The following is a 16,974-nucleotide window of genomic DNA, read 5'->3' as shown; positions in this document are numbered from 1 at the left end:
TTCTATCAATACTTTCTTTCTTCACTGTCAACTCTACAAGGCCAACTCAGGTCAGAAAGACATCTAGACACATAACGAGATATAGAATATAGGTAATCTTTTTCTCCTCACATACAACCAAGTGGAAAGCACCAGAGTTTTCACGTAGCATATTTTAGCTTTTGAAAAAGATGTTTCAAGAAAGATTAACTTGTATTTTTTAAATCATCAGTATTCCTTTCACAAGCCCAAAAGCTCAAATACAACTGAAGGAAAAAAAATGCCTTACAGCTGTATCAGGAAGAATACTACATTCACTGCCACACTGTGTCAAGCTTTCTTCCTTGTTGGTATCTTTCTGTGATACAACTTTATTATTTACATCCAGCACTTCCTTTCTACTAGTTGTCATTTTTAAATTTGGCTTTGGTTTCTGGAATCGACTCCTCTGTAGCCAAGCTGATGATGTAACAGTTTTCTCCTCTTCCTTCTGAAGAACAGATTCCCTACAAAAACAAACAAAAGAACAATCAAAGGCATGGGACACCAGTGGTTCTCCAACTCATATATGACATACTTGTATGTAGCTCTCTTCAATACAGTAGCCCAGTTTAAACATCCTTAGCTTTCTTATAACAATAACAAATTACAGCGAAAGAAAACGAAGTTATTCTGAAAAAAGATCCAATAAAAGCACATTGAACATCACCAAAACCCTTATAAAGAGGTGAGCAAACACCTGTTAAAAAAATATGCCATTTCAGAACAACTGTAACTTCCAGCCACACTAAGAGGAATATAAACGTTTTACAAATGCTTTTCTTTGTCTAATCATGTTTAAAACTACCCAGTAGATTTACAGCACAGTTTAGTTTTTTTAAAGGACATTTTAATAGGAAACCAAACCCTACACTCAAGGATTTGCATTAACACATAGGGATGCACCATTAGGACCAACACAGAGAAGATAACCACAGGAACTGAGCATCAGGAAAACTTATTTATTTGAAAACTGAGCTCACGGTCTAAAGACAAAATTAACATCCAACAGCATATAAATTCAGTGCTTTCGAGCTCTTGGGGTTTTGTTTGTTTAAGTCTAGTATTGTCTTGATTAAACATCTCAATGTAGATACAAACCATGTTTTTTATGCTGGAGTTAATGTAAAAGTGTAGAATAACTAGAGATATTAATGGTTTCGAACCATCCCTTCTCTCCATTTAAAAAATAACCTTACCCTATACTGAAATCTGAAACCTGTTTCAAGACATCTGACAATGCCTTTTCACATTCATAGCTGACTGCTTCTGAGGATTTTTCATGGGAACACTCCCCTGTATGTCCTGAGTTCACCCCAGATTCCATAGAAACATCCCCTTCCAACATCACATTGCATGGCTGAGTGTCTTCATGAAACATCACATCCTAAAAGGAATAAAAGTTTCACTCTATTAGATGAAATATTTGTTCAACCTCTTTTAGAGGACTGGGGGAAAAGAAAAAGTTTATTTTAGTATCTCTTACAAAAACACTAAAAAGATATCTCTTGGTTCCTGTGCATCCAACTAATATCAGTAGATACTTTAACAGTAAAGATTTGTTATTTTTCTATGTAGTTTCTATCTGAATTGGTCTCTTTTCCAAGAGACCTTTTTTCTCTGCATTTTTCTTTTCAGATCTGGTATCACAAATAACACAACAAAGTGAGATATAATCTATCTATCCATGGACAACAGAACCCAAGTGCAAGCATGAGAAAATTCTGTGATAATTCAGTTTATTCTGAAAGAATAAACAAAGCATGCAAAGGCCATGCTTACAAATTATGTGATATGTACCAGGTCATTTTTACTAAAGGCTTCTACTTAGGCCCCAGCACAACAGTGTGCCTAAGCAACTGCTCAAGAAACTTACATTTCTGAGGCATGGATCATTGTTTTCATCCCTGTGGTGTATCACACTTTCTTCTACTTCTCCACCTTTGGTTTTCTCCTCTTCAGGATCTTCTTCATTTGTCAGGTCTTTTTCCCTTGCAATAGTTCTTCCTAGGTTTGGTTTTGGTCTCTCTTCTCTGCCTCTCTTCAAAGGTGTTGGTTTCAGAACACTCTGTTTGCTGTCTTCTTCTAAGCCAGCTGATTCATTAGACCTGGAAAAATACACAAGATCCATAAGTAGATACCACACCTGAAAGTGGCAGGAGTCCTGGAGAAGTGATAATTTTTTCTTCTCTTTTCTTTAAACAGTTATTAACATACACTTATCTAAAATGTAGCTATGCATTACTAACTTCATGACACAATAAAGTTAGAAAATTACCTGCTAGAGACTGAAAAAGTACCTGACAAGTTTAAACTTAAGTTTGCCCTGTTCTTTTTCTTTTCCCACTGGAGACAGGATACCACACTAGACAGGCCTTTTTCTGACCCATAATGGCTCTTCGTGTATTCCTATCTGGTCTAGAGGTAGATGGATGGACCTAATTTAATGAAGGGTTAAAAATCATGAACATTCAGAAAATACATAAATAACTTAATAATCTTACTAACGTAAAAATATCAGACACACATTATTATAACTATCAGATACTCCTATGCCTTTTTACCTGGAGCACCCAGTTATATGTAGCATGTCCATGAAAGAAATAACTGCTAAAGTATATTTCTGCCAGATTATCAAACCCAGTTTACCTGCCTCCATCCTATTCAACTATTCCCCTTTAAAAAAAAAGTTTGGGGATTTTTTGTTGCTGATACTGCTTTTTTTTTGTTATTGGGGGCTTTTTTTTGTTTTGGGGGGATTTTTTTTGAGGGTTTGGGTTTTTTTGGTTGGTTGGGTTTTTTTTTTTAATAATCTCTCCTGTAGAACATATTCTTCATGTTACACTACCGATATCATTTCTCCACTGAAAAGAAATACAAGAAACATTCTTAGTTAACGTGTGCATTAAATTGCCCACATGTTGGAATTTTTTTTCCCTAATACCAGACACCTAACACGTAACTACACTTTAAGAACAAACACTTATTCCTATTGTTTAAATGCGAAACACTTTCCACCACTGAAACAGATGTATTTCAGCATTAAATCTACTGGAGAAGGCTTGTCTGAGTTTTCAAGGAACCAACTTTCCAGGTTTTTTTTGCATTTATCATGACTGACATCTCATTTAAAAGCATTGCTTTAAAAATGAAAATGTTTAACTGATTTGTTTCATGCATAAAAAAAGTTCCAATTCTTCCCTCAATTTCTCTCTCTATGTAGAAGTTTCTTCAGAAAATTATGTAATCACCACGCTATGTAATACTACCAGAAGTGAAAGGGATGGCAAATTGCTGGAGAGCAGCACATGCCTTCTCATTTTTCACATACTTACTGAGACACTGTCTCCAGGACTTCATCATCTTTTTCTGCAGCTGCTTCACCGACAGCATCCGAACCGTAACTTTGGTCAGTATTCTGAACAGAAATAGAACAATAAGACATTAAGGCTCTTTCTTTTGTGAAGTACAGCATTACCTAACAGAGCAGGTAAAGGCCCATAACATGATACAAAATGGATTGCTTATGACAGACACTGGTAATTACACAGTGCTTAGTGCAGTGAAATCTGGATCAAACAACTAAAGCTGTGTTTGCTACAGGACATGAAAGATGATTGGCATCTCCTGCTTGTGTGACAGGCTTCCAGCTCAGCAGAGGCCCCTAAGCAATACCACACTATCACTGCAGGGTAAGTAAGGGGGGAGGGAGGGGGACAGAAGACAAAGTCAGGGACTGCGACGACAGAGGGGGCGGATGACCTCAACGACTGGGGGGGGAACACCACAACAACACACCAACGATGATGAGGGGGAGACACCAACGATGATGACAGGGGTGGGGCAGGAGCACAGAAGGGGGGGGGCCGGGCCACAGGCAAGAGAAGGGGGCCACACAGACAGGGGACGAGGCCACACGGGGGGGGTGCGGTTCTACACACACACACCGATGAAGAAGGGGGACAGGGAGACGGGACACTGATGAAGAAAAGTGGGGGGCGGCCGGACACACACCAATTAAGGGGGGTGGGGGGCGGCACACACCGCTGACAGGGTGGGGGTATACACATCAGGCAGGGTGACGAAGAAGAAAGGGGACACAGATAAAAAGACCACGGCGGGATGGGGGGGCAACACAGAGACGACAACGGCAGGATGAGAACGACAGCGACGACGGGGGGGGGGGAGCGACAGAGACGACGGGGGGGGGGGGGCCACAGGGGAGGAGACGATGACGGTGGCGAGCGACAGAGACGACGACGACGGAGGGGACGGACACAGCGACGGCGGCCGCGGGGGGGACGGACACAGCGACGGCAGCGGCGGCGGGGTGGGGGAGCGACAGAGGCGGAGGCGGCGGGGGGGGGGGGGGGGGGGGCAAGGAAGAAGGGGGGAGGAAGCCGCTGGATCCAGTAGCTTTTTACTTAATGTATTAACTCTAGTTTCCTTAACTCTATTAAATACCTGTTCGGTTTTTCTCTTAGGCTGTGGATGGGACATTGTATAATCATTTCCTGCATCTTTTCCAGGCTCTTCTTTCCTTCCAGACACTCTTGTAACATTAGGCTTAAATCTCTTTTGACGTCCTCTAACCTTTGCCTTTGAAGTTACTCTTTCTTCAGGTTCTCTGCACAAAGTATCCACAACAGTGATATTTACTCCATAATATTCAAGCCCATATAATATTCAATATTTGGACAGTTTTCTTTACTGGAATTGGGTTGACTTTGAAAGGATTTGCACAAACTTACACAAGTTTCTTCACATAAGAAGCAAACTTTGTTTATTCTTACAGAGCGTGAAAACTCAACTTATTTACCTTTTAAAAAGATATGAAGTTATCACACGAAGGAGGAACCTAACAGACTGCACACCATAGCTGCTTCTTCAAGTGTCAGAAGCAGAGCCATTAGCTGGCAACTGCAGGTGGGAAGCAGGCAAAGCCATAGTTAGCACTTCCTTCTCCCTCCCAAATTCCAAGCACAGATGGTCCTTCATAAAGTAATGTTTTCCTCAAGTTCCCAGAAAAGATGTACATACCTTCTACCACAGTATCACTTGATCTCATCCAAGAGAATGCCAAAGTAAAATTTAAGATTTATATTAAAACTTCACAATTACTGTTGCCTTTTTATAACAGCACTACATAGAATAAATTAACAATTATAGTCAGTTAATTCCAGGAGACTGGAAATGTGATCCTAATACTTACTCAGATTTAGCATCCAAATCCATTTTCTCTACCTCTGTGACTTCATTTCTGCTTCTTCTACTGTCTGCCTCAGAGCACTGGAATTGAGGCAATGAATATATTACTCTCGGACAATCAGAACGGAGCCAATGAATATATTACTCTCGGACAATCAGAACGGAGCCAATGAATACCACTTGGGACATCAGAGGCAGTTCTCAGAATACTACTAATTAGACTGTAGCTGGTCCACAGTATCAGCATTAGTCAAAATGGATAAAGCATCAAGAATATAGCTTATTAAGCAACATTCCTCCTTCTGACCTTTTCATCTGTCTTCACAAGTTTTGGAGAGGAAGTCTCACCCTCCATTTTCTCTTGGGCTGCTGCTTCTCTCCTTTCAGATAATCTCACTAAACTGGGTTTAGGTCTTTGCAAGCGTCCTCTGTCTAGTGGGTTTTCAGTTTTCCTTAAGAGAGAAGAAGAGGTGGCATATAGTATTACCAAAGACAAACGTGAAGTCTTATAAGGTCCAAGATGTACTCCAAGAGCACCACAGACTGCATTCGTAATGCAGCAAGACAAAAAACTGAAAAAGATTACTGATTTCCAACACTGAGCAGACTTATTTTACATACACAATTTTGCATCTGCTACTCTTGTCCCTCAATCCCCTTTCAAAGCTATCCCACTCACAGCACTATATGAACTGCTGTTTTCAAACACCTTGTCCCACTGCCAACTCCATACATTATTGAAGAATAGGGAACATAAATCAATCTATGTGTCCTTAACGCTCGCAATAGAGTGTCCTGGGATTCACACCCTGTTTGACAGAGCCCTACAGCTTATCAATAATCTTCATATTGGGAACTACTACCTTTTCTTATATTCTTCCTAGGACAGGTCAAATAAAGCTTTGACAGTCTTTACCATAAGAGTGAACTGCCCTTCAATAAGGGAAAGACAGAATCCTGAAAAACAATCTAGTATTAACTAGTAACCCAATTCTAAATCACCTTTAAAAATCATATAATGGAATAGGAAGTTGCCAGTGACACAAAAAAGGAACCTTTAGGCACAGACTTGTTTAAACACCATTGCTCAGTTACAGCAATAAGTGTAAGAAATAGTCACAAAGATTAACCTCATGAAGGAGTGCACGTAAGACAGAGACAGCTTGGAGTATCTTTGAGAGATATGTCTCAACTTAGACTCCTGCACCAAGTTCCGAAGAGCAACAGTTTCCAATTAGGAAGGTATGTATACACCATACACGTGATGTGGGCAGCTAATAAGCTCTGACAGACAGCTGTGAATTTCAAAGAATACAGTGAGGCCCTTTTACAAACATCATGGTTTAACCCTAGTCCCCCACTAAGCATCCCACAGCTGCTCACTCACTCCCCCTACCCCAGTAGGATGGGGGAAAGAATCAGAAGGGCAAAAGTAAGAAAACTCATGGGTTGAAATAATAACAGTTTAATACTACTACTACTACTACTAAATTAAAATGAAAACAACAGGAGGCATGGAGGAACCCAGGGAAAAAAGAAGTGATGGAAATGCTTACCACCTGCTGACGGATGCCCTGCCAGTCCTTAAACCGACATCGCTGCCCTCCCCAGCCAACTCCCCACACTGAGCATGTCATTTGGTATGAAACACCCCTTTGGCCAGTTTGGGTCAGCTGTCTTGGCTGTGCCTCCTCCCCTTCCAGCTTCCTGTGACCCTGGCAGGCCATGGGAGGCTGGAACAGTCCTTGACTAGTGCAAGCACTACTTAGCAACAACTGAAACATCAGTGTGTTATCAATGTTATTCTCATCCTAAATCCAAAACACAGCACTGTATCAGCTACTAGAAGGAAAATTAACTCTATCCCAGCTGAATACCAGGACAACAACAACAAAAAAAACCTCACAGCAAAAAATAAACCCACCCCACCCCCCAAAAAAAAAAAAATAATCGATTTTCACAATTAAGGTTCACCCACAAAGCAGCAGAATTTCTTCAGAGAACTCTCTTGTTCTTGCTGACTGTAGAGGGGCTGGCTTTTTTCCAATCTTAGTTAAGTTTTCCTCCTCGTTCCCATGTAACATTTTAAATCTTAGTTAAAGTATTGCTCCTCAGTGATCAAAATTTCTATCAAAAAACTTAACTGACTATGGAAAAAAAGTTATCATGATCTACCCTTTAGTCCAACCTACTATGGTCAATCAGAATTATATCAAAATTAAATAAATGTGGGTTTAGCTGAAGCACCATTTCAAGGTAAAATATATTATTCTACTTACATGATTTCAGACTGAGAGTCACTGTCTGACACACTCTGCTTTTCCTCTAGTCTATGAAAATCATGTATGTCTTTGTTCTGAGTAAGGAAAAAAATAGCATTTTAGAAATGAAACAATAAGCATAGAAGAACTATTTGTTGTAAAGAAAAGTGGAAACAAGAACAAGATTCACAGAATGGTTGAGGTTGGAAGGGACCTCTGGAGGTCATCTGGTTCAAACCTTTGCTCAAGCAGGGCCACCTAGAACTGGTTCTCCAATACCATGTCCACACAGCTTTTCAATATTGCCATGGATGGAGACTCCACAGTCTCTCTGGGCAACCTATGCCAGTGCTCAGTCACCCTCACAGTAGAAAAGTACTTCCTGATGTTCAGAAGAAACCTCCTGTGTTTCAGCTGGTGCCCATTGCCTCTGGTCCTGTCACTGGCCACCACTGGAAAGAGCCTGGCTTCACCCTCTTTGCACCCTCCCTTTAGGTTTTTATATAGATATTGAAGAGATCCCCCTGAGCCTTCTCTTCTCCAGGCTGAACTGCCCCCACTCTTTTAGCCTTTTGCCACAGGAGAGACACTTCTGTCCCATCACCATTCATGGCCCTTTGATGGGCCATCTCCAGTATATACATTTCTCTCATACTGGGGAGCCCAGAACTGGTCACAGTACTCCAGGTGTGGCCTCACCAGTGCCAAATAGAGGGGAAGGATCACCCCCTCAACCTGCTAACAATGCTTCTGCTAATGCAACCCAGGACACCATTAGCCTTTTTTGCAGCCAGGGCACACTGCTGGCTCATGTTCAACTTGGTGTCCACCAGGATGCCCAGGTCCTTTTCTACAAAGCTGCTCTCCAGGTGGGTGGCTCCTATCACATACTGGTGCCTGGGATTGTCCCTCCCCAGGTGCAGGACTTCATACTTCCTCATGCTGAACTTCATGAGGTTCCTGTCAGCCCATTTCTTTGTCTTTTAATTGGATGAAGCTGATAACAGATTCCTTAGGTAGTATCAGCCATCATTACTTTCCAGGTCTAGTATTTAAATCATTTTCCTAGAGAGCACTGACCATCACTCTGAAAATGAAATAAATTTTACAACATAGCAAACTAATCACAATTACAACAAAGATTTTATGGAATCTATTTAGTTAATTAAGGTAAAAGCCTACTGCATAAAAACATTGTTTCTCTATTTACCTCTTTTATGTAATAGAATCATGTTTCAAATCACTGGTTGGCTTAGTATTTCTACTTTTAGGTCAGTGATTATGTTCATATACTTTTAAAATAGATTAACCACAGCAGGCCAAGAGAATTAGAACTGACATAAAAGGACTTTTGAAATTGTCAGTTTTAGGATTACTATGCCCCTTTCTCATGTCAAACAGCCATACTTCATCAGCCAGAGACCTTAGCTACCCAGGCTACTGACACCACTATAATAGGCTGGTCTACATAACACATTTTCCTGTTCAGCTCATTGATTTTTATAAATATTATTCCAACTAACATCAGCAGATTGTATCGTTATAACATTTCCAACTAGAAGCATTTAGTATTTGCAAAGATCCTAAGCAGCTGATTTTCCGTTAAGATGAAGACGTTCTTTTAGGTAACAGAATCTAAAATAGAGGCCAATGGACGTATAACACTAACAGAATCTCCTAATCTCTCACCACAAACTTCAGCCATAAGATCATTCTTCATCTTAGAAAGCACAAGTAATTCATTCCCCCTCAGCACAAGTCTTTAAAACAGTATGGTAATAAGTTCCAAAAATGGCAATGATGCAAGGATAGAAGGACAATCAGAGGAATGGAACTTTCACTATATGAGGAGAAAGGTAAGATTAGGACTCTTCAGCTTGAAAACAATATTGTTGGAGAGAGAAAAAAGTGGCATTATAAAGAATAACTTGAATAAGATTAACAGGAACATAACAATGGAAGTACAGTGCATATTAAACTGCCAGGCATCAGGCTTAAAACAACCCAAAGAATACTCTTTTTCATTAAGTGAATAATTAAAGGAATTAACTCTCAGCTGTAGTATACAATTCACGACAAAGGTAAAGATAGATGCAAAAAAAGCAGCTAGACAAACTTATGAGTAAATGATGCATCAAGGACTTCAAAAGAATCCAGGCACAATCTCAGGAAGTTTCTAAACTGCTGGATCTGATTAGAACATACCCAAAGAAAGATAATTCAATCTCAGTTCAGTTTCTTATACCTTTCCTGAAATACCTCATGGCAGCCAGTACCAGCAGACAAGACTTCACACAGGTTTCCATTCTGAGGCAGCATGAACAACCCAGTGCTCATCCTGATCAAATCAGTTTCTAACATTGCACTAGTAAGCGTAAGCCAGCAAAATCTTGCACCAAGTTTTTACTACTGACATTGTACTGCTTCACTCCCAAATAATTAAACTGTTCAGGTGTTTTAATTGTCTATGAGGTAAGCCAGGCATGCACACTTTACTCTCTGAATAAATTTGGTATAACATAGAACCCATTAAAGCCAGCCAAATTGATAGTATTTATATTTTGGTAATGTTCTCAGGGTTGTTGCCTTTTTTCCACTTAGTGGTAAAAACATCACAAAAACCACCAAAAATGGCTCAGATTTACAAAACCACTCTTAATGGTAAAGAAGAAGATATTAAAAAGTAAGAATTACATTAAAAAGTAATAATACCTTTGTTCCTCTGGTTTCTTCAGATTGTCTTTTATTGCTTCTAATGTTTGAAACAAGTAACTCTGAAATCTGGCTTTCCTGTGATGTATCATCTCTAATATCTAGGGTTCTCAGTTCAGTAGGTTCCTTTTCTAGTATAACATCATTGGTATGTTCAAAGCTGAAATCAATAAAAGCACACAAAGACATCAGTATATTTCAATTTAAAAAGATATTATTGTTTACAACAGACCAAGTTGCACAGAAAAATTATGCAATTTTGACATTAGATAACTGTATGTATTTCAGAGAACAACAAGTTTTAGTAGTATTTGCAGGATATGAGCTTTAAAACAACTTTTGTACCTTAGCAATGGTATTACAATAAGATGGTAATATTCCATCTGAATATTCCAGACAAGACAGTTTTTTAAAAGACTTTACTAATATAAACACTGTATGCAGAAGCTTTTTTTCCCCCTGATCTTCTGTAACAATCTATCTTGAGTTCAATCAAATGTTTTTCCTTCATATGCTTCCAATGAGGTATTAAAGCATATAAAAGTTCTGGAAATCTGTATGAAATAACAAACAATTACAATACAGCTAAATACAACAACACACAACATTCTGAAGTAGCACTATCAGTTTCATAACGACTTTTTATGTTTGCCACTTTCTTGTATAACAAGTTTAATAAAACATTCACTGTCTTTCTAATAAAATGCCCAAAATTGAAACCAAAACCTTGCCTCCCACCTAGGTTCTGCATAAATGAAGTCCAAGCAACTTTCCTTTCCCACAAGAACCATCTTACTAAAAACAGACAGAAATTCCAAGTATATAGCAACACTAATTAGCAACATCACCAAGCAGTGCTTTCAGAGAAATATTAAGAGTTAGCATAAGCCAATAACGTTCCTGAACACCCTAAAAAAAAAAAGCGAAAGTAGTTTTGGACAGGATTTTCATATTAATGTAAATTAACTTTGCAAGGGTAGCCCATCAGGGCAGAGAATATATTGAAAGTGTAAATTAAAAACAGCGTACTAAAATCCAGGACAGTCCACAAACAAAAAACCTGCCCATTCTGTGCCAGTTAACACGATGGTAAGCATGAATATATAAAACCAATATTAAAACTTTAAACTATTTTTTATTTTGCCTAAGCCTTCCATTGTAAACATCACCTGCATGAACTGACATCCTTTTCTCTCTCCGTTACACATTCTGCTGATAAACAAGACTCTGATCTCTCTTCCTCTGTAACTGCACTCTCATATTGTTTTTCTTCAATAACTCTATCCAGTTCTTCTCTACAGGTACTATGACCATCGTTGTTTGCATCACACACCATTTGTTTTTCTGCTAATGAAAAAGAATTAAATCAATTTGGACATTCTGGGCAACATCTTAGAATTCCAATTCTCACATCCTAGCTACAGCGAAGCAAAAGTTTGTTTAAAACAAAATCCCAGCAGAAAATACCCAAGTATTGAGATTCAAGAGAACTGTTCTCAGCAAAAGTAAAATGTTTAGACTTAGTATGAAAAGCTGTTTTGAAAGGCTTTGTTCTGCAACCTCCCAAGGCAGATCAGTGATATAAATCAAAACCCAAGCTCTCATTTTTAAGTTTGCAATGTCTTTATATAAGAAATTTATATCTGAACATTTGAAAGTGAGCATCTTTGTCTCTTACTTTTCTTAGGGGATTTATCGTCTTCAGCAATTTTTGAATGGACAGCCATTTCTTCTGGAAGATTCTCCACTTCCTGTTCAAGATCATCTTTTTTCCTCTTCTTTCTCTTCTTTTTTGCTAATGCTGGCTCTATTGCAAGCTGTTCTTCTGCCTGTTCAGAAACGCCCAAGGATTCCTCATTTTCCTTCTCAGCCGTCACAGCATCTGCTTCTGTTTCTGTATCAGAAATTCTGGCTTCCTGAAGATCATCTTGATCACTAGCAGCTTCTGTGTTGGCAGCTTTTGCTATTGAGACAATATGGTTCCTGGTTAATAGACTGGTAGAGTATTAGGAACCATAAATCGCAAAGATATTTCCACCAGCAACGTCTTTTGAATTCATACCTCACTGCCAGTATATTGCCAGGCATATGAGCAGGCCCATGAGAAGTCAGTCACTGACTAAACAGAAAAGCAGATTAACTTCAACACTAAATGCAAAACGCATTCTGTACATGGGTCAACACTTCACCAAGGTAAAGTCAATATAGGATGAAAAGCCAATTTAGTAAATGAGTTTTTGCTAATATATTATATTATAAATAAAAATATATAAATTATAAAAATATATCACTGATATATTTTTACATATAGGAACAAGAGTTCCTTTTTTAACAGGTTACACAGTCACTTTTGGATCCTGGAAAAATAGACATTGCTATTCCTGTAAAGAATTATCACATCTCTGCAGAAAGAGGTTATGATGGTTAGAGAAAGTATGCCATGAAAAAGTAATTTTGATCAACAGATGTACTGCAGTTAATCATTCTTATTTACATAAGAAAGCTGAACTATTATCTAGCTAAAAATTCACAAGTTCTCTTCTGGGTTTAATGAGTTTCTAAAATTCTTTTGCCTCCCCTTTTCACAGGGCATTTTGTCTTGATTTTGTATTTATGCAGAACATCAACCACCAAGAACCTTTCTTTCCCTGTCCTTTTTGTTATTCTCATACAAACTTGTTCCCCTGCTGATAAGAAATCCAAAATGCAAGAGAAATAGAAAAGCATACTCACACTGCTTTACACATAAAGTACCATTAAAGTCTACGAACAGAATTTCGATATGCAGCTGTACGTCCTAATAGGTAGGGCATCTCACTTAATCAAATCAGAAATCAAGGGCATAAAAAAGCAGAAACTATGTCAATTTTAAGAATGAAATAGCTATGCTGCTTCCTAGCTAGTATTCCCTTTAAAAAGGTTGCTCACTTGTTTGTTCCACAATACCACTTAGAAGAAAATGGGTTCTTGTGGAGCAAACAAGTGAACAACCCAACAGAATTACCTAGGAATTTATGAAATGGTGTCAGTATAGCTGTTTTTAATTTAAGCACATCTATTAACCGTCCTTTCACAGGTACTGAGGTAATAAGAAACTATATAGTGATCAACAGTAATTAAACATAAGCTTTATCCTTTATTTTGAACAGACCAGAAAACTAAAACAACTTTTACAAGACTCCTTGAAAAGAATCGCATACTTCAGACGTAACGAGTCAAACTACAACTAAAGAAACAGAACCCTTAAAAGAAAAGGGTTTAAAATGTAAGAAAAATGTAATTTAGAAGTCACGGAAGACCTTGTCAAAAATACGGTTTTAGCCCAAGGACTGTAGAGAAGTGGATTTGTTGGCAACTCATGGAGATTCTTATCAACGGTTAAATTAAATATCCTGTTTAGAATATCAGTGCTTCAGACTGCGGAACAGTGCTAATCTCTGTGTGGTCTCACATTCCTGCCCAGAGAAAAGTGACCTCAGGAAACTGGCTGCTACCAACTATTACCATCCTGCACATCAGTAAAATACATCTGAAAAAGCTACACTATGAAGCCAGGATCATCTTGCCCTGTCCAGAACATGGAAGAAAAGGAATACCTACATGGTCTTTTCCTCTGCTAGCCACTCATTACTGACCACTGCTCTGTAATGGTATATGAAGCATTCTTTTGAAGTACCTTTTGGCTTCTTCCGAGGCCTTGATGGCTTCTTTTCCTTTTGCTTCTGGCTTTTAACAGTTTTTTGCTTCCTCTTTTCCTCATCTGCTAAGACCTTCTCAAGCAACTGGGCAAAGAATTCAAAATCAAAGGGCCGCTTCTCTTCTATCAGATTACAGCAAAGAAATAGAAAATGTTTCAAAGTTGATAATTTTTTCAAGTTTCTGCTTTGTAAAATAATCAGTAGTACATGTTATGATAATAAAAAGCAAAGGTTATAAAAATTTAAACAGAGAATTGTTTTTTGAAAATACTTTCTGCACCACTTGAACTGGGACTAGAGTTGACATTATAGTAGAGTTGGATTACAGTAGCTTGGTTTTAAAAAACAAATAGTAAAAAGGTTACAGTACTTACTAGTTTAGAAAAATTAAGAAGTGACAAATACATGAATAGTACCATAGTATCAAATAACATATTAAGATGCTGTTCTAGGACTTACGTAGCTCATTCAAATAACACGCAAAGCCTTTAAGGATTCTCAAAGCAGTTTACAATAAGTAACTGTGCCAGAAATTCCCACGAATCAGAATAATCTTCAACTGAATATGTAGGAAAATTTATATTAATCTCATTTATCAGATATATGGTAAATCCAGAAATTAAACCTAATGATCTTTACTGTGTACCACGCTTGTTGTAAAAACCTACGTTTTTACTTAGAAACCCCAGTTTCTGAACTCACCTATGAGCAAAACCTTTTTCTCATAATTAATTCAAGCAAGGAAAAGCACAAAAATTGCCATGAAAAAAGATGACTACCATTTAATGATTCATTGTAGGGTGAGGTACATTTACTTTACTTACTGAAAGCTTTGTCTATCCTCCATCCATTAGCTTTTTCCTCACGTTTGAACTTGTTCTAAAAGCAAAGGTATATTTGTCTTTTTCAGTAAGAACAAAATGCAACAGTATATTGTACAAAATGGCAGATCAAGATCAACATTCTCCAATGCAACAAAATTTTCCACCAACTAAAGTTGTTAAAACTTAGAAGCACACTCACAGAACACAAGTTTGTAATTAATTTTAAAATATAAAATGTCACCAATAAATATCACCAGTCATAATTTTTTATTATTTTCAACATCTTTGTCAGTACTTCCAATCTAAGCAGGGCTTGAAATACTGAAGATTTTCCCAGCTGGGTACCATGAAAGAGGCAACACAGAAGACCCCCACCAAATATCTAGTTATGCTTAGCAGTATTCTTCAGTTAAAATAAAATCGAGATAGACCGTGTCTAGATACGCTATATTTACTAGATATGTTGATAGGAATTCAACACAGCATATTAATGTTTCAGATACTTACTACCTCTTGGAAACAGGTATTAAAAAAGCATTGCCACAGAGCCAGTTAGCATCAAAATTATCAATACTAATAGAGGAAGCATAGGAATAGCAAATGAGAAACAGAAAAGTGAAAACACACATTTAATTGCTTTAAGTGCTTTCATTTTTACCTTAATTTCTGCTCTGGCTCTATGAGGAAACAGCCGTCCAATCAAGGAGAAGTCTGTTCCTACCATACTGATAGCTAAAAAGAACATGTCTGTTTCTGGACGGGAAAGAGATACACACACTTCAGTATTTAGTTAATCATCCTTCTTGCTATCTAAAATAAAAACACCTTTCAAGCTTAAAGCTATCTATCTCATTGCATTAAGATTATCTACTGTGGCTGCAGGTTTGGTTGGGCCAGAACATGTGTGTTATTTTACCTAAGTACCTCTAATAACATTTGCTGAATGAACTGTCTAATCTACTATAAAACTGCAGAATGTAGAATACGTTTTGTAAAACTAGTAAATCACAGCTAACCCACTCCAAATTGCCAATGTTCATTTTTATTATGAACACAACCACAAACCGAAATCAGAAAAAAGCCTGTGTAAAAATACCATCTCCATTATTATTTGTTAACAGAAAAAGAGTGCATTCCAGAAGCAGCATAGTGAATTCTGAAGCTAATTTTCCATCTATGATTGTAAAAAAACACTTCCAATTGTAAAAAGTCTTGCACAACATTGTCTGCCTAGAGATAATAATCTATTCACAGTAGGTGTAATAAAAAAAACCCAACCCACTCACTCATAAAAACACAGCTGTCCACGTGCACTGAAATACAGCCCACACAGAGATGCCTTATAGAATTTATTCCTGCCCATGCTGGAAGAATCAAGCAAAGAAGCTGTTAAGAAGTGCTAACATTTCCATATAGAGCTCAAATATCCGGACTCTATAATCCAAAACTACACTTTTGATAAGGCAGACAGGATCTACATGTCCATGACAGAAAACATTCACAGGTAGCCTGCATATCATAAGGCACTGGATTTTTTAAACATGCCGATTTTCACAGTAAACATCAGACCTCTGCTGTTCTAAGAGCTTGAAGGTTAAGACTACATCACACATTAGTAGATCCCTTTACTCCATTGGAAATAAAAATTGTTGAGTACAAAACAGAGATGGGAAACTAAGATTCTTCTGCAGACTCAAACCTTGAAACAAACAAACAAAAAATACTCACCTTTATTTGACCATGGTTTTGTGTAAAAGCTTTTCCTGAAGCTGGAATATGTAGTTGTAGAGCCACGCTCAAAGATGGGATCATTTTCTTCTACAACACATGGACCTTTTGTTCTTAGAACTTCTACAGTTAAACTGGAAAAGCAAACACACAAAGATACTCATCTGAAAATATTGCTAACAAGACACATAGTAAATGTTTATAAGCCAGCCATTCAGATTTTTCCTGACATAAATCAGAGTTTGTACCATAATCAGGTGTAATAACTATATTAACATGTATTTTAATAGAGACACACAGCAAGAAATCATTAACCTACTCAACCTGTGCAAGTAAATTTGCTTTTCCCTTTTTAGAAGTTATAGTACAGACAGAAATAAATATCTTAAAAAAAAAAATTGTCTTTTTAACATTCAAGAAAATTATTTTGCAAAACCACAAGAGCCTCTCCATATCCTTTTAAAGTACTTTCAAATTCCTTTACCAGGACTGCTCTAGCCTTACCTTGGCCTAAGTCTCAGGCTA

At 37.8% G+C, this 16,974-nt stretch overlaps 1 protein-coding gene across 2 annotated transcripts in view; it reads right to left on the bottom strand.

Moving 5' to 3' along the window:
* BDP1 (B double prime 1, subunit of RNA polymerase III transcription initiation factor IIIB) overlaps window positions 1–16,974 on the bottom strand; it is a 53,339-nt gene that overhangs the window by 25,780 nt on the left and 10,585 nt on the right. The window contains exons 6-20 of one of the 2 annotated variants that reach the window (XM_064438599.1): window positions 16,450–16,583; window positions 15,380–15,474; window positions 14,722–14,776; window positions 13,876–14,019; window positions 11,878–12,162; window positions 11,369–11,546; window positions 10,200–10,359; window positions 7,506–7,582; window positions 5,534–5,678; window positions 5,231–5,307; window positions 4,483–4,645; window positions 3,354–3,436; window positions 1,895–2,126; window positions 1,218–1,405; window positions 269–485 (exon numbers count right to left, since the gene is read on the bottom strand). In XM_064438599.1, coding sequence (XP_064294669.1) covers window positions 269–485; window positions 1,218–1,405; window positions 1,895–2,126; window positions 3,354–3,436; window positions 4,483–4,645; window positions 5,231–5,307; window positions 5,534–5,678; window positions 7,506–7,582; window positions 10,200–10,359; window positions 11,369–11,546; window positions 11,878–12,162; window positions 13,876–14,019; window positions 14,722–14,776; window positions 15,380–15,474; window positions 16,450–16,583 — 2,233 coding nt within the window. The remainder of the gene's footprint in view (window positions 1–268; window positions 486–1,217; window positions 1,406–1,894; window positions 2,127–3,353; window positions 3,437–4,482; window positions 4,646–5,230; window positions 5,308–5,533; window positions 5,679–7,505; window positions 7,583–10,199; window positions 10,360–11,368; window positions 11,547–11,877; window positions 12,163–13,875; window positions 14,020–14,721; window positions 14,777–15,379; window positions 15,475–16,449; window positions 16,584–16,974) is intronic. The other variant, XM_064438600.1, reaches the window with a different exon arrangement.

This window comes from Phalacrocorax carbo, chromosome Z (genome assembly GCF_963921805.1).
Source record: "Phalacrocorax carbo chromosome Z, bPhaCar2.1, whole genome shotgun sequence".
In the NCBI taxonomy this organism is placed as follows: Eukaryota; Metazoa; Chordata; class Aves; order Suliformes; family Phalacrocoracidae; genus Phalacrocorax; species Phalacrocorax carbo.
This window is presented reverse-complemented; position numbering and strand designations above follow the sequence as displayed.